This window comes from Bactrocera tryoni, chromosome 3 (assembly GCF_016617805.1).
Source record: "Bactrocera tryoni isolate S06 chromosome 3, CSIRO_BtryS06_freeze2, whole genome shotgun sequence".
Taxonomy (NCBI): Eukaryota; Metazoa; Arthropoda; class Insecta; order Diptera; family Tephritidae; genus Bactrocera; species Bactrocera tryoni.
Window position 1 is genome coordinate 62,084,705 of NC_052501.1, and position 14,987 is coordinate 62,099,691.

At 32.8% G+C, this 14,987-nt stretch overlaps 1 protein-coding gene across 2 annotated transcripts in view; it reads right to left on the bottom strand.

Annotated features, from left to right (window-relative positions):
* Positions 1 to 14,987, bottom strand: part of LOC120772508 (pleckstrin homology domain-containing family G member 4B) — a 44,053-nt gene that overhangs the window by 24,495 nt on the left and 4,571 nt on the right. For both annotated transcript variants that reach the window (XM_040101153.1, XM_040101152.1), the window contains one exon: positions 14,654 to 14,987. In XM_040101153.1, coding sequence (XP_039957087.1) covers positions 14,654 to 14,987 — 334 coding nt within the window. The remainder of the gene's footprint in view (positions 1 to 14,653) is intronic.

Consider the following 14,987-nt stretch of genomic DNA (forward strand, 5'->3'; position numbering starts at 1 on the left):
CATCTGTCAGCTTCTCTAGTGTGGAGTCTTTACACATATTCTCACTGTTAGATTGGAATTGAACCATATCAACAAATAGTGATGTTGAACGCGATCAAAACGGTTGCATGGATGATTGCATGGAAAAGAAATTGCGGAAGTCGACAAATTCAGTCAAAAAAAATTTGGCTAACGGCTTGTTAATATTTCGGCTCTTACGAACATTAAAGCGCTTCAAACGAAAAAGTAGAATTGCCATTACATGAACTCTCATAAATTTTAGTAGCTTCTAATGACTTTTAAATAGTTTTCGCAGCCAAGTTTGCAAAGTTAGTTCGCTTTTACATGCATTACCTTAATACGATTAATTTGTTCTTGTATCACCTTGTGGCGACAAGCAAAAAGTCATGCGAACTTCTGAATATGAAGAAACTAAGCTATAACCAAAGTAAGTACGGCTCACGGTCGAGTAGTTTTGCATTTATCTGCAAGAAACGTTTCACAAATAATACAAGATTCGATAGGCTGTCTAGTTTAGTTTGTTAGTTGCCAGCGCCTAGCCTAACCAAACATAAGTTAACATGACTTAAGCTAACCTAAACTCAATACTAGATTCGAAACCTTCCTCATTAAATTCAAAAAATTATAAAAAGTTGTATAACTGTCGCTGTAATTTATCTAAATATGTATGTCTTACTACGCTAACCACTTTTCGAGTCTAGAATTTTATTCTGTGGATTCTCCTTTGTTGATGCGCCATTGTTGACACGCTTGATTAATCAGTTGACGTTGATCTCAATCGAGCTTTTATCACTTTGTGAACAATACGCAATTGTAGTAAAAGCTGTGCTAGACATCCACTTATCTTCTCTCTGTATAATATACACATACATATGCAAATAATTAGCTGCACTCACACATACACATATACATACTTGCTTATACATATAACTATGCGGTTTTTTATATTTGCCGTATTATAAGTCGTCTACGCTTGTGGCATATACAAAGTTACAATTGATGGAATTTGTTAAACAACAAATAAAAAAACAAAAACAATGTGTATATAAAAAACGTGATCGATTAGATAACTATGACACAATCAAGCTGTTAATTGAAATTGCTCGTTAGCGAGTGAAGATTTAATGTAATTTAATACGGAAAAAGATAAGAAGGATTTTTTTAAAGAAAACATAACAACATAAAAACATATAACATAAAAACTATAAAACAAATAATTGTACTTGCGTTAGAAAAAAAGTACACAAAAAGAAAAACGCTTAAGGTTCCAATTTCATTTAGCTATTTTTTTCGATTTTTACTTTTTAACAATTCCTATTCTCAACTATCCGGCAGTTAGTTTTGAGTAATTGAAAACTCAAAAACCATAGAACGTATACTCAATAGCCATAGAAAAACAAATAAAATCGCATGCAAATAGTTTTCAAGCGCGGCTCGCTCATAAATTACGCTTTCTTCAAAAATCATTATTCACTTGACCAAGAAATGTCTAACTTAAGTGGCCTTTGGGACAACACACATAAAGCTTCGCTGAAAATTTATTTATCGTTAACTAAAATAAATAAATAATTACTTATATATGAATAAAAGTAAACCGCGATATTGAATTTGTAAGACCTTAGGGGCTTTTGTATTGCGCAGACAACCGTGAGACTGCCGAAAATGTTATTTTCATGTATGTATGTATATATGTTTAAGCGGCAATGTGTGATTGCCCATAGTTAGTGGAGAAGTAATTTTTTATTAAATTTCGAGGCGTCAAGTATATATATTTTTTTCTATTATTACATTCTTTTTCTATTATTTTGTTCTTTTTAAGTTCAATTTATTTTTTTATAATTTTTTATATCTCAAATTTTTTTATACCCAAAAGGAAACATCGTAGCCTCTATAAAATATGTGTATACATAAATGATCAGAAGGGCGAGCAAAGTTTAGACATGTCCGCCTGTTTGTCTGTTTGTTTAGTAAGTACATACACGAACTAGTCCCTCAGATTTTGATGAATTGATCATTTTCACTTTAAGAAGCTGCTTATTTGTCAGAATCGTCAATAACTGCCATACAAACAGACCGATCGGAATCAAGTGCTTGTATGGAAAGCTCTTTCTTTTGGTGAAATATCTTCACGAATTTGGCATGCTTTATTTCCCAAGACATCGGTTCAATCTCCGATGAAGCTGTTAAGATAGTATCACTTTAGCACAAGCTGCCACGTAAACTAACCGAGGAAAATCATTTTCTTGTAAGTAATCTTTTTTGTTTTGAGATTTATTATAGTTTTTTATTTAATTTAAATTTATTTTATTTTATATTATTTTATTTAATTTTATTTAATTTTACTTTATTTTATTTTAATGTATTTTATTAAATTTTTACTCAATGGAAACTTAGTTGTCACCTAGTTTATATATTACGCATATATTTCAAATCTCAAAAGTGCTTTGAAAAATTAATTACTACCCCATCAACACTTTCTCCTCACACCCATACTCTCCGACTATATTTTTCAATTTTCTTCAAAGCAGCAATAGCACGCCTTACAAGCTAATTTATTTCTATGAATTATATTTATATTTGTTGTTACTTACAAACAATATGTAAATGAGCATATATCTGCGAATATTAGGGTGGCTCTTAAATGTAGTTAGATAATTTTTATGACTACACAAATTTTAGTATTTTATTTTCTATATAAACACTCAAGAGAACACATTTTCAGAGTTGAGAACACATTTTCAGAGTCGCCTTCCATCAAGGTTATATCTGTTGAGGTGGTGACGCTGTTAAAAATAATAGTATATTTTATTGTCTTAGCAGCACCCTAATGTTTTTATGTGTGTACTTACAAATATACTTGGGCTTTGTACGCCCCATTAGCTGGCGCTTTCGCCATTTTGACAGTTTTAATTATACTCATGACGTATCATCGAGAGGCATTTTCAATTTTGGCGCGCAATTCAAACACTTTCCATGAAAATGTTATGAAAATGTTTTTACGAGTTACATATTAAGAAATGTGTATACTACATGCGATCTTTGGGTTTAGGCAATGGAAAAGTAAATGGTCTTCAATAACGGAGTATATATTATATTTTTCACAACTAACTAATTACACAAATGAATAGAGATTAGTCATAAAAATACGTAAGTTCGGTACAAATTGAAATTTAAATTATAGCTGGTAACTGATTTTAAAGTCTTTACATAAAATATTCAGAGAAAAAACGTTTCGAAGATATCAAAATATCTTTAAATCTTATCTTATTTTATATATGTATATATTACGAATTAATTTATCACTGGGAAATGTACTTCAAAACGAATGCGATATTTTTTTGTAAAATTGAAGAATATTGAATTGTTTACAGTACACTTTCGATGACATGTGTTTCCAATATGTCGAATAAATAATTTGAACTTCCAATTTCTATAACATGTGAAATGTCACGTCAAATTGATAGACAAGCAGAAATTTTACTTTCTGCAAAATGTTGCCAGATTGGGTCTTAGAAATTAGTGCTAATTTGCTATGGAAATTAAATGAAAACCATTTTCATTAGTTTGACTTCTACTGTCAGTGAATTTGACGTGATGAATGTTCAATTTAAAATAAATTTTAATAATTTTATTAGTTACTTATCGGTTACTTTAGTGGTTAATTTAACTGGTGCTTTCTAGCAGTTTTAATATGTAAGCAAAAATAGTACAAAGATATATTTAAATATAGTTTTAAAGTTCAGTGCTAGCAAAACTATAGTTCCACGTATGTATGCTTAGAGGAAGCATAATCATCATTCATCATCATTACAAAAATTATATTCAAAACTATATTAACACTTGTAAGCGACTAATTTTAAACTATTTAACAAATGCATAAATTCTCAAAGCGCCTGTCATCAGAAGACCAAAATTCAAAGAAAATGAAATCAACTAATTTCCAACAATAAAACAATAAATAAATTAATTAAATGTGACTGAGTGTGTGGCGAAATTGCAGTTTGCCAAAAGTTAAACACATAAGCCTAAATACACACACATTTTTAATTGACAAATAAATTTGGCAAAAGTTGGCAACAACTCAAACAACTTATAATTACAAATGAGTGGATGTGTATATATTTTATATATTTTTCTTAAATTCTTGATTTGTTGCAAACATTTATTTTCAGCTAATTCTTCAATATTATTTTCTGTCACTTTTCATGCTTGTGTTAATGCTTTTCTTCAATGTCTATTTCATTTATTTACTTAATTTTTGCATCAGCATATTTATTTACAGTTTCTTTTTTGTTTGTCATGTGAATCATGCATTTCTATTTTTATTCGAACATATTAACTTGGCTTAACCGAATTATGCACAGCTTATCTACGCTTATTATTACTTTATATATGCCATCTTATGCCCAATGAATAATTACGTCAGTGTATTATTACTTTATGACGTGAATGAAATAGTGTAAGTGGTTAACCGTTATTGTAATTGAAGTGTGTCAGCGGATATTAATAAGTGATGAATTATCACAATAAAATAATTTTGTTACCTTGCTCCAGTGATGAAACGGGAATATACCATATAAATTTATAAATGCATCGAACATATGCATATTAGTCAAATATACAACCAATCAGAGGGCCATTGGCTCAAACATCAAAAAGCGGAAAATGGTGAAATTGTAGAAACGTTAGTAAAGTTTCACTCTTATAAAAGACCATAAAATAAAACGAAGAATTGAAATTGAGCTGTATTTTTTTATATTCTATCGAAGACACACACCCATACAGGTTTAAGGGTTTTCAGCTTTTCTCTGCTTGGAATATAAATACATTTTAAATCGATTAAAATTTTAGTTGAAAAAACGCTAAAAAAATAATCATTTAAAAAAGTATTTCCAAATTTTACGAACTTTATACAAATTTAATAAGTAAGGAAGAGCAAAGTTCGAGTATAGTCGAACATTTCATACTCTTGCTACTTGCAAGGATTAAAGCCAGGGAAGTAACTTCCAGTACATACGGCTTCTAAGTTATATGTATGGGGGGGGCTAGGGCGAATTTTCACCAGATTTTATTCATTTTAAGCACAAATATGTACCGTTTTAAGAAAAAAATGCTTTCTAATTTCGATTAAGATAACTCACATATTGGCTGATGTAGGCGAAATAAAGTCCCCAGAAAGTTTAAAAATCTTTATATTAGGTAAGTATATTAATTTCTTATCTTCTTTGTGCCTTATCTGATATCAGGTATTTTACTTCTTTTCTTTTTTCTTTGATTTTTTAACTTTTACGCGAACTTAAGCAAAACTTTGTTGGTTTTGAGAAATTGTTGGATAAATCAGTTCGAATTTTAAACAGTAAAAAGTATGAGCTTAAGAATGAACACTAATAATATATATATATATAAATGCAGAATATAATTTTTCTTGTAATTATTTATTTTTGCTAGTACACTGGGAGACGTTTTCAGTTTTGCAATAAATGTTTTTCTGCTTAACTCAACATTAACAATTTTTGCATACAAGTACAGAGAAGTATAGAGCCTTTTATCAATCTATAATTAGTCATCAACGAATTTCTTCGAAAGAACGATTTGTATTACTTTCTATGACTTCGAAGACACTCTTTTGGCAAATGTTAATATTAGGTTGTTCCTTTAAAGTTTTCCTTCGTTAAAGGCAAATCCGTTAGAGAAACGTTCCTTGAGATTAATAGTGTTTTGAGGAGGAATGGTTTCGACGATTCAGAGCTGGTGAAAACGGGCCAATGGATAACCCAGCCGGCGGAAGATCTGTGACGACGAATACCGATCAAATCATGGAAAACATCGAGTTAGACCGGCATGTGGCATCTCGTGACATCGCCCAGAAAATGGGAGTTAGTCACCAACCCATTTCACACCATCTTCAGAAGGCTGGATACACAAAAAAGTTTGATGTTTGGGTGGACCGAATCAACGCCTGCGATATGCTGCTGAAACGGAACGAACTCGACCCATTTTTGAAGCGGATGGTGACTGGCGACGAAAAATGGATCACATACGACAATATCAAGCGAAAACGGTCGTGGTCGAAGGCCAGTGAACCGTCCCAAACAGTGGCCAAGCCAAGAAGGTTTTGCTGTGTGTTTGGTGCGATTGGAGGGAATCATCCACTATGAGCTGCTCCAATATGGCCAGACGCTTAATTCTACCATCTACTGCGAACAACTGGACCGCTTGAAGAAGGCGATCGACCAGAAGCGTCCAGATTTGGCCAAAAGGAAGGATGTAGTGTTCCACCAGAACAACGCCAGATCACACACTTCATTAATGACTGGGCAGAAGCTACGAGAGCTGGGATGGGAGATTTTATCGCATCCACCATATAGCCCGGACTTTGCGCCAAGTGATAACCACCTGTTCCTATTTATGGCGAACGCCCTTGTTGGTGTAAAGTTGAACTCAAAAGAGGGTTGTGAAAAGTGACTGTCCGAGTTCTTCGAAAAAAAGAAGGGAATTTCTACGAGGGGGGTATTAAGAAGTTGCCGTCTAGATGGAAACAGATTATCGAACGAAACGACACATATTTGAACTAAATGCGATCACTGTAACACTTTCTATAAAGCATTGAATAAAGAGCAAAAAAGCGGAAGGGAGGTATTTGACAACCTAATATATACAAGTATATGTATATGTAAATGTAAGTACATACATATATGTAAAAGTATATAACATTATACAATTATGCAGATATTTTCTTATCGTCTGTAAATGCAGATTACTTCCTTTCGCGGTTTTTTTGCGAGTTCAATGTACCCTAACTCGTTGTTTATGCTCAGTCTCTTGCGGTTAATTTTATCTTATGATATTTAGTAAATATGATATATGAATTCTTATTTTGCAAAGCAAGTAGATATATTCGATATGTCTTTCATCTAAATTAAGAATGCTACTTCATTTATATCCAGAAGTATATGTACCTGCATCACTTTAAGAAAAGTCTGACGCATGGATTGCACATACATATGTATGTATTGCATAAAGTAAGCCAAAATAAACACATTTTTTGGCTTCAAAGCGATAAGATATCGAATTCACTTTTACTGGTTTTACCTTTAATTATATTCCATATAAGAAACTTTCAATTTCAAAGCAAATATAGTACAGGGTGTACCACATTTTTAGGTAAAAATAAACACAATGTCTATATAAGGCTGATTCCCGCTGTGAACTTACAAACACATAATTTTTTTATAATACAAATTTTTGCGTTTAAAGTTTATTAATTCCATATTATTCATTTTTTACGAATTGAATTCAATTTTTTTCAATTTATTTGTTTCCGTATAAAATGTTGACTGTTTTATGAATGTTATCACAATGAAATTGAGAAATTTTATTTTAGAATCAGAGATTGAAATTTTAATTTTTTTGACGTGAAACGTCTTTAAAATCGCGCCGAAACATACGGGTACCAGGTTTGTAAAGTGGACCGTAACGAAAAGGTCTATATCATCGTATCTTAATAATTAAAAAAGTATTAGCCTTAGAAACAAAAATGTGGTGTGAATATTTCGCTTATATAGTCAGCTCGCTGTTATGACATTGAGTTCGTGTCGTCGTCGAGCGGGGCGGCGGGGGAGGCATACTGCGTTAACTGTGCGAAACCCGCGCTCTCGCTTGTTTCTATCCAGTGTAACTCGTGACTCCGACTTTATAGCGCGGTGATTCTTTCGTGTGTTTGTCAAGTTTATTTAAACCGATTGATTTATACAAAAATAAGTGTAATTTGGACAGCATATATATTTAAAATAACCAGAAAGTGATATTAAATATATAAACTTTTGCTATGTCGGCCTCAGCTTGTGCAAGACCCAGCCAGAAATATAAAATACGCCTATCGTTACAAAGTGGGGGCTATGGGCCACGCATAGGTACCCCAAAGCTGCTGCCGCCGACCTCGCGAGTACCTCTACCACTAGAATACCTATACTTATGGACGTAACGAATGAACAGACGATCGATATATCTTTTGGATCTGCCACGGAACTGAGTCAATATCAGTAGAAGTGCAGCAATGCAAAATCATTGTCGTTCAGCGGACAAACGCTTCAAAACGGTATTTGAAGCCAATCCGTTTGGTTTATCTTTCAGCGTTTGTGATCGACTTTGGTTCGAAAGAGACTTAAAGAAAGTGAAACATCGCAACATTTCTTTCCTTCAAACAAAATTACCCGATGAAAATGTGACGGAATTTCGCTTTTGCAGTACCTGTTGCAAATCGATAGATGCCAATAAAATCCCAACGCTGTCGCGCTCAAACGGTTTTTGTTATCCTCCAATAAAAAATAAAATTGTTGTCGAATATTAATCGTAATAATAAGTAATTTCTGTTTCTATTATGTACCTACCTGTTCTTTTTATTAAAATACTAAAAACAGCGTCAATCTTGTTTTCATTTCAATCTTTTACTTTAAAAGCGATTCGCTAACATAAACGTTTCACGTTAAAACCAACGGCCGTGTGCCCCGGCACAACCCCACCCGATTTTTTAAGTTTCAGAGTATAGGCATGTTTTGTTTGTAGTGAAATGTTCTGTTGTCACAATAACATTTTTAAAACGTTGCTCCATGAAATTTTGAATATTTGAAATTTTTACAATTTTTATCTCGTCACAACTAATTAAAGTTTTTATTTTAACAAAAAAAAAATATTTTTTAAATAATATAAGAAATTTTTTTTTAACAAAAATTTTAAGTTTTTTTGCTATTATGCGAATTTTTAGTATTTTTTTATTGCCAAAAATGTAAACACAATAAAATTTGCTAAGGAGAAAACTTTTCAAAAAATAACTCGAGAACTTAAACATTTTTCTAAGTACATTTATTATTTTTTTAACGTTAACTTTTTTAATATTTTACGAAGGAAATTAAATTTAAAATTCACATGTTTTTTAATTCAATTTTTGAAATGTTTTTATAATTATTTAATTTAATTAGAATTATTTTATTGTAACGAAATTTAAAATTATATATTTTTTTATCCTCTTAATTTTTGTCTTATAGCATTGACAGACGGCAGCGTTAAACCAGATTAATTGCATTTTTCGGGATTAATTCAGGAGTTACCACAGCTAACTCCGTTGCTGAATCCAAAAATAACTCTCAAAATTTCAGGGAGTTTGTGAGATTTTCGTTGGCAACATTGTTAAAAATGGCCAATTTTCATCTATTGTGAATGAAATACAAGCAACCCTGACAGCTGTTTATCAAATTCTCAATATAATATCAATAAAACTTCTATGTTATGATGCAGTTTTAAAAATAATGTGTTGATATGTTTTTGTAATAAAAAATGATTTGGTAAAATTGGTCGGCTAACAACCGTAATGTTTATCTTCAATTAATTTTCATTGTGAATATTATAAAAAGGACAATGAGCTGTTTATGAGAGTTTCAAACTTGCATAGCTGCCGTCTGTCACCTACAAATTTGGATCTGATTAAGTGCGCAGTTAATCCGGATTAACGCTGCCGTCTGTCAAGGCTATTACAGAAATAAAATATTTTGTATTTGAATTTTTCAAATTTATTCACACCGTTTTTTTAAGGTATGTACATTGCGTATTCACCAATCCGAATAAGTGAAAGTTTAGTAATCCCTATTAAGATTTCAATTCACGCAAGCGCAGTGTGCAGCAGAATACCCATGTTAAATGAAATATAGTATTTGAGCTCATAAATTATGCAAAAGTTGGCGTGTGGTGCTTTCGCACAATAAAAGTAAAGTGGACTCACTGAATTATATGAATATTAATTAATTATATATATTTAAAATTTTGCATTGAATTTTTACATTGAATGCAGTTTTTCTGTTTTCCAGGAATTCATGAATGATTTATGGGTAGGGACTGTTCGATCTTTTATTTATTATATATAAATGTTTTAATAAAGATTCCAAATATATGCACACATATATTAACAAATATCATATTAAATAATGTTTCATTTGTTTTTTAATTTTTTCAATGGTTTTATTATCTATAAATATTTTACTTTATATATCCATACATTTGCATATAAAACTATATTGCTTTTTCTTAATTTTTTAACTTAAGAAAAATATGAAAAATATTTTTTTAAACGAATTACTCAAATTTAATTTTTACTTTCTTTTTTGATCTTTTCCGCCTTCAATTGAAAATCCGCCAACTTAAAAGTATTTTGTGAGTATTTGTCCGCTTGGATTTGTTTTGATTACTTCAAGGATTTTGCTTTCATGTCACTTATTGACATTTGCTGTCTGCTAATTCTTTAGGCGCATTAAGTGTGTTTGTACATAATATTTCTGGCAAAGCGAAACGTGCCGACACATAAAAATAAGTATAATTTAAATACTATACGCTCATATAAATATACACGCGTTCGAGTTGGCTAAGTGCGTGGCCCCCAACCATTGGTTTGGTTGGTCGATGCCGGAAGAGTTTTACAGATTTTTTTCTGGCAGTTAACAGCTCTTATGAAATTTTAACTTCATTTTGTAAAGGCTTTTATGACCGATCCATTCTATAATTTTGCGCATTATAAAATAACATCGGTGGTCTTAGCATTATTCATTAAAGAAGATTGGCCAAGTATCTGCCATATATAATTATTATAGCTTCTATGTGCTTATTTTAGTATACAAACAATTTTTTTAACTAAGCTGCTTTTGTTTGCTCACTCAGCCAGCTTTATTGTGAATAAATTATTTTGATTGATTGCCACAGATTTGCTGGCATTTCGGCACATTTAAGGTGTGGTGAATTTTGCAGTACAAAGAAGTGTGTGAATTTTTTAACAGATTGTGATTTTAACAGATTTTCAAAATATTTCCACGCAGCAGATTCAAAATAGCGAAAGAAGCTAAGTTAAGGGGTCAGTAGGGTAATCTGTTTTCAAAAAACAATTTTTTTTTTTGCATTTTCTGTTCCTTTAAACCGTTAGTATTAATGTAGAAACCCATTTTACCATTCGAAAGTTTTGAAAAAGGCCCAAAAATAATAATAACGCTCGACGTTCGGAGCGCTCGGAGTGCACACCTCAAACTTTAAACGCCTTTTTCTCAAACTCAAACTCTTAAACTGGTGGCCATGATTCCGGTCGAACTACTCAACCGATTTCTTTAATTTTTTTTTAAGTTCATAAAACAACTGGCTATCGTTCCTATATTTTTTATAATTTATTGACAATGTTATGACAAAATTTATGTAAAACAAGTAAGAAAGGGCTAAGTTCGGGTGTCACCGAACATTTTATACTCTCGCATGATAAAGTGATAATCGAGATTTCATTATCAGTCATTTACATATTTTTCAAATACCGTATTTGTGTAAAGTTTTATTCCGCTATCATCATTGGTTCCTAATGTATATATTATACAGAGAAGGCATCAGATGAAATTCATATATATTGGAAGAAGGCGTGGTTGTGAATCGATTTCACCCATATTTCGTACATGTCATCAGGTTTTTAAGAAAATATTACATACCGAATTTCATTGAAATCGGTCAAGTAGTTCCCGAGATATGGTTTTTGGTCCATAAGTGGGCGACGCCACGCCCATTTTCAATATTTAAAAAAAGCCTGGGTGCAGCTTCCTTCTGCCATTTCTTCCGTAAACTTTAGTGTTTCTGACGTTTTTTGTTAGTCGGTTAACGCACTTTTAGTGATTTTCAACATAACCTTTGTATGGGAGGTGGGCGTGGTTATTATCCGATTTTTTCCATTTTTGAACTGTATATGGAAATGCCTTAAAAAAACGGCTCTGTAGAGTTTGGTTGACATAGCTATAGTAGTTTCCGAGATATGTACAAAAAACTTAGTAGGGGGCGGGGCCACGCCCACTTTTCCAAAACAATTGGGTCCAAATATGCCCCTCCCTAATACGATCCTTTGTGCCAAATTTCACTTTAATATCTTTATTTATGGCTTAGTTATGACACTTTATAGGTTTTCGGTTTCCGCCATTTTGTGGGCGTGGCAGTGGGTCGATTTGGCCCATCTTCGAACTTAACCTTCTTATGGAGCCAAAAAATACGTGTACCAAGTTTCATTATGATATCTCAATTTTTATTCAAGTTACAGCTTGCACGGACGGACAGACAGACATCCGAATTTTAACTCTACTCGTCACCCTGATCACTTTGGTATATATAACCCTATATCTGACTCTTTTAGTTTTAGGACTTACAAACAACCGTTATGTGAACAAAACTATAATACTCTCCTTAGCAACTTTGTTGCGAGAGTATAAAAATATGGGGAAGAATTAAAAAAAAAACGTTCATTACTTTTTTATTTATCGAAAGTTTTTCATGATTCTTGTAGGGACGATAACCATTCACGTACTTTTTAAGAATAAATAGGGTTTTTGTGATTCAGTTGATCCAAACATGAGAAATCGTGTCCGCCAAAGAAAAAACGTATCTCATTCACTTAGCTATTTCTCCGACAGATGTCATCTTAAAATTCCGAAAAACATTGTTTATACATTCCACGACATACCTCATGATGTGTGAAAAAAGTTCTATTGTAGAATAAAAATTTCTATAAAAAAAAATTCAAAAAAACCGGTCAGATTACCCTACCGACCCCTTAATGAAAACCGTTTGATTGTTTTAGGGACATTTTGAATGACATCTAAAATAGGTTAAAGAGTCTAAAACAAAGCACACCGAGTATAGTTTAGATACTTTCAGGCAGTTGAGATTTCATATTGCAAGCCGTGAGAATGGAAGTGACTCTGAATTTATTCGTTATGAAAAGTCTAGCTTTGTCGTTTTGAGTATATTTATTTTAGATAAAGGCTCTCTAAATCAATGACTACTCCGAAAGCCTGTGTAGATAACCAGAGATATTACTTCGATAAGACTTGAATATAAATCAAATTTACTAAGCACTTCATATCTTAATTTCTCGACAAAAGCGACTAATCCAATATATCAACAACAATTTCGTCCTAAAATAATAGTTGAGACATATGTAAACCGATAGGGCTATTTGTGGCTAACACTCTTGGCTACAATAAAACTGTATCAACAGTATACTGTCATTTCAAAATATATTCTAAAAACTGACGAATCCACAAGTGCATTTCTAGCATACAAAATCTTGTGTTTTTAAAGTGTCGTATATAATTACTTATTGATACCTCCCTTTGATTATGGTTAAAAGTAATAGAAGCGCTGGAAAACCAGAGAAATCTTTCGATAAATCTAGATTTAGATTTTTACTACATTTGGCCTTATCTCAATACAGATCTTCTTATAATAACCAAATTACAAATACACCGGAGAAGAGGGTGAAGAAGGCCAATGGTGCTGTTAGGGTCAGCATGGGACCTCTTATCTATCCTTATACATTGTTGTTACACAGCGGTAGTTAAGCCAATCTTGCCTTATGATACTTTTGTGTAGTGCACCAATGCCAGTAAAATTTGATACAGGAAACCGTTGAAGCGAAAACAACGCCTCGCTGCAATCTACATAATAGCACCACTCCCACGGCTGGAATTGAAAGTTAGTCAACCTACGACCAATTGACAAACACTGTGAACGGAACGGAATAGCTGATGAGTTTGTCTTAAATGCCATCTGCTTGACTACCGAACCAGTTCGTGAAAGGCTGACAGATGGCTCATAGTGAGATGAAATGTGCAAGAGAGCTGAAGGAGAGCATGCAAGCTTTTTGCTCATACGGTCTTGAAAAGACTGCAGCACGATTGTTGGTCTAGTCACAGGTCACTACTTACTGGCATCACATGCGAGCCCTGTGGGCATTATTAATGATGACACTTGTAGAAATTGCAGGGAAGTAAACATGAGAAAACGTTCCAACATCTCCTCTGCTTATACCCTGCCTTATCTATAACTTCGCTTAGTGATCTAAGTGTTTCGCGGTTCAAGGGGCTGGATGAAGTATCAGAATTAGATACTGCACGAAATTCTGCTCGTATTAATAATGAAGCTCCATCTGGCATAACAAAGGACCAGTAGATCTAGGTATGGCGTGACAGCCAGCCAGTGTAACTTAACTCAGCCTAACTTCGATTGAAAATTGGATCTCAAAAGATAACATTATTCACGATAAAATGTTGCAAATATCCCTAAGCACACAATTTTTAGGAAAAGTTTTCAAAAATCAACTTGAAATAACTTTTAAATAGCAAGCAAAAAATTTTCAAGGTCAATTTCTCACCATGTTATTTGATATTTGCATTTCATTTTCGCAAATTATTGCAAAAACAATATTTCTGTGTAGTTCCCTAGTACTGTTTATTTGCGACATTAGCACCTGTTGAGTTTTTGCTATAACTTGTATGCATTTGCTCTACGCGTTCCGCTTGCTGAACACTAACTACTTGGCGGCGCTTTTGCACATTTACTGTTCTCTTAATTAAAAATCATTAAAATTTTAGGTGAGAATGCACTTAGTTACGAAATTTGTGGAACAAATACAGTTTACCGCGCTCTTTATTGTTTTTCTCATATATATTTATTTAACTTCTATATTTTTTAAGAGCCTTTAAGTTTGTTGAAAACACTTTCATTATTTAATTTTTGCTAAAACATCTTGACACTTAACCTAAAATATACATAATTCTCAAATTAAATCAAATCAATTATTCATACTCACATCAAAGTAGGCCGCAAACTCGTCGAACAGCGACTTCAAGTCCCGTTGATTGCGCAGCATTAGCGGTAAAATCTGTGTCTCGTGTAGCGCCAAAATCTCCTCTACATTACCGAGCAAACGCTTGCGATTTTCAGCGCCCTTGAACGACTCGGGTGCATCCGAGCGCGCATGCAGTTCACCGTAATTCTTTATGCCCTTTCGCAAGTTATTCACGTAATTCGCTTCGGTTTGTATCACTTCATCGATAATGAAGCTGATTTTTTTCGAAGCATAAATTTCACTTTGATCGCAGGGGAAGAGATTCTCCAGCGAGAGAGTATCTTCGTCCTCGTGA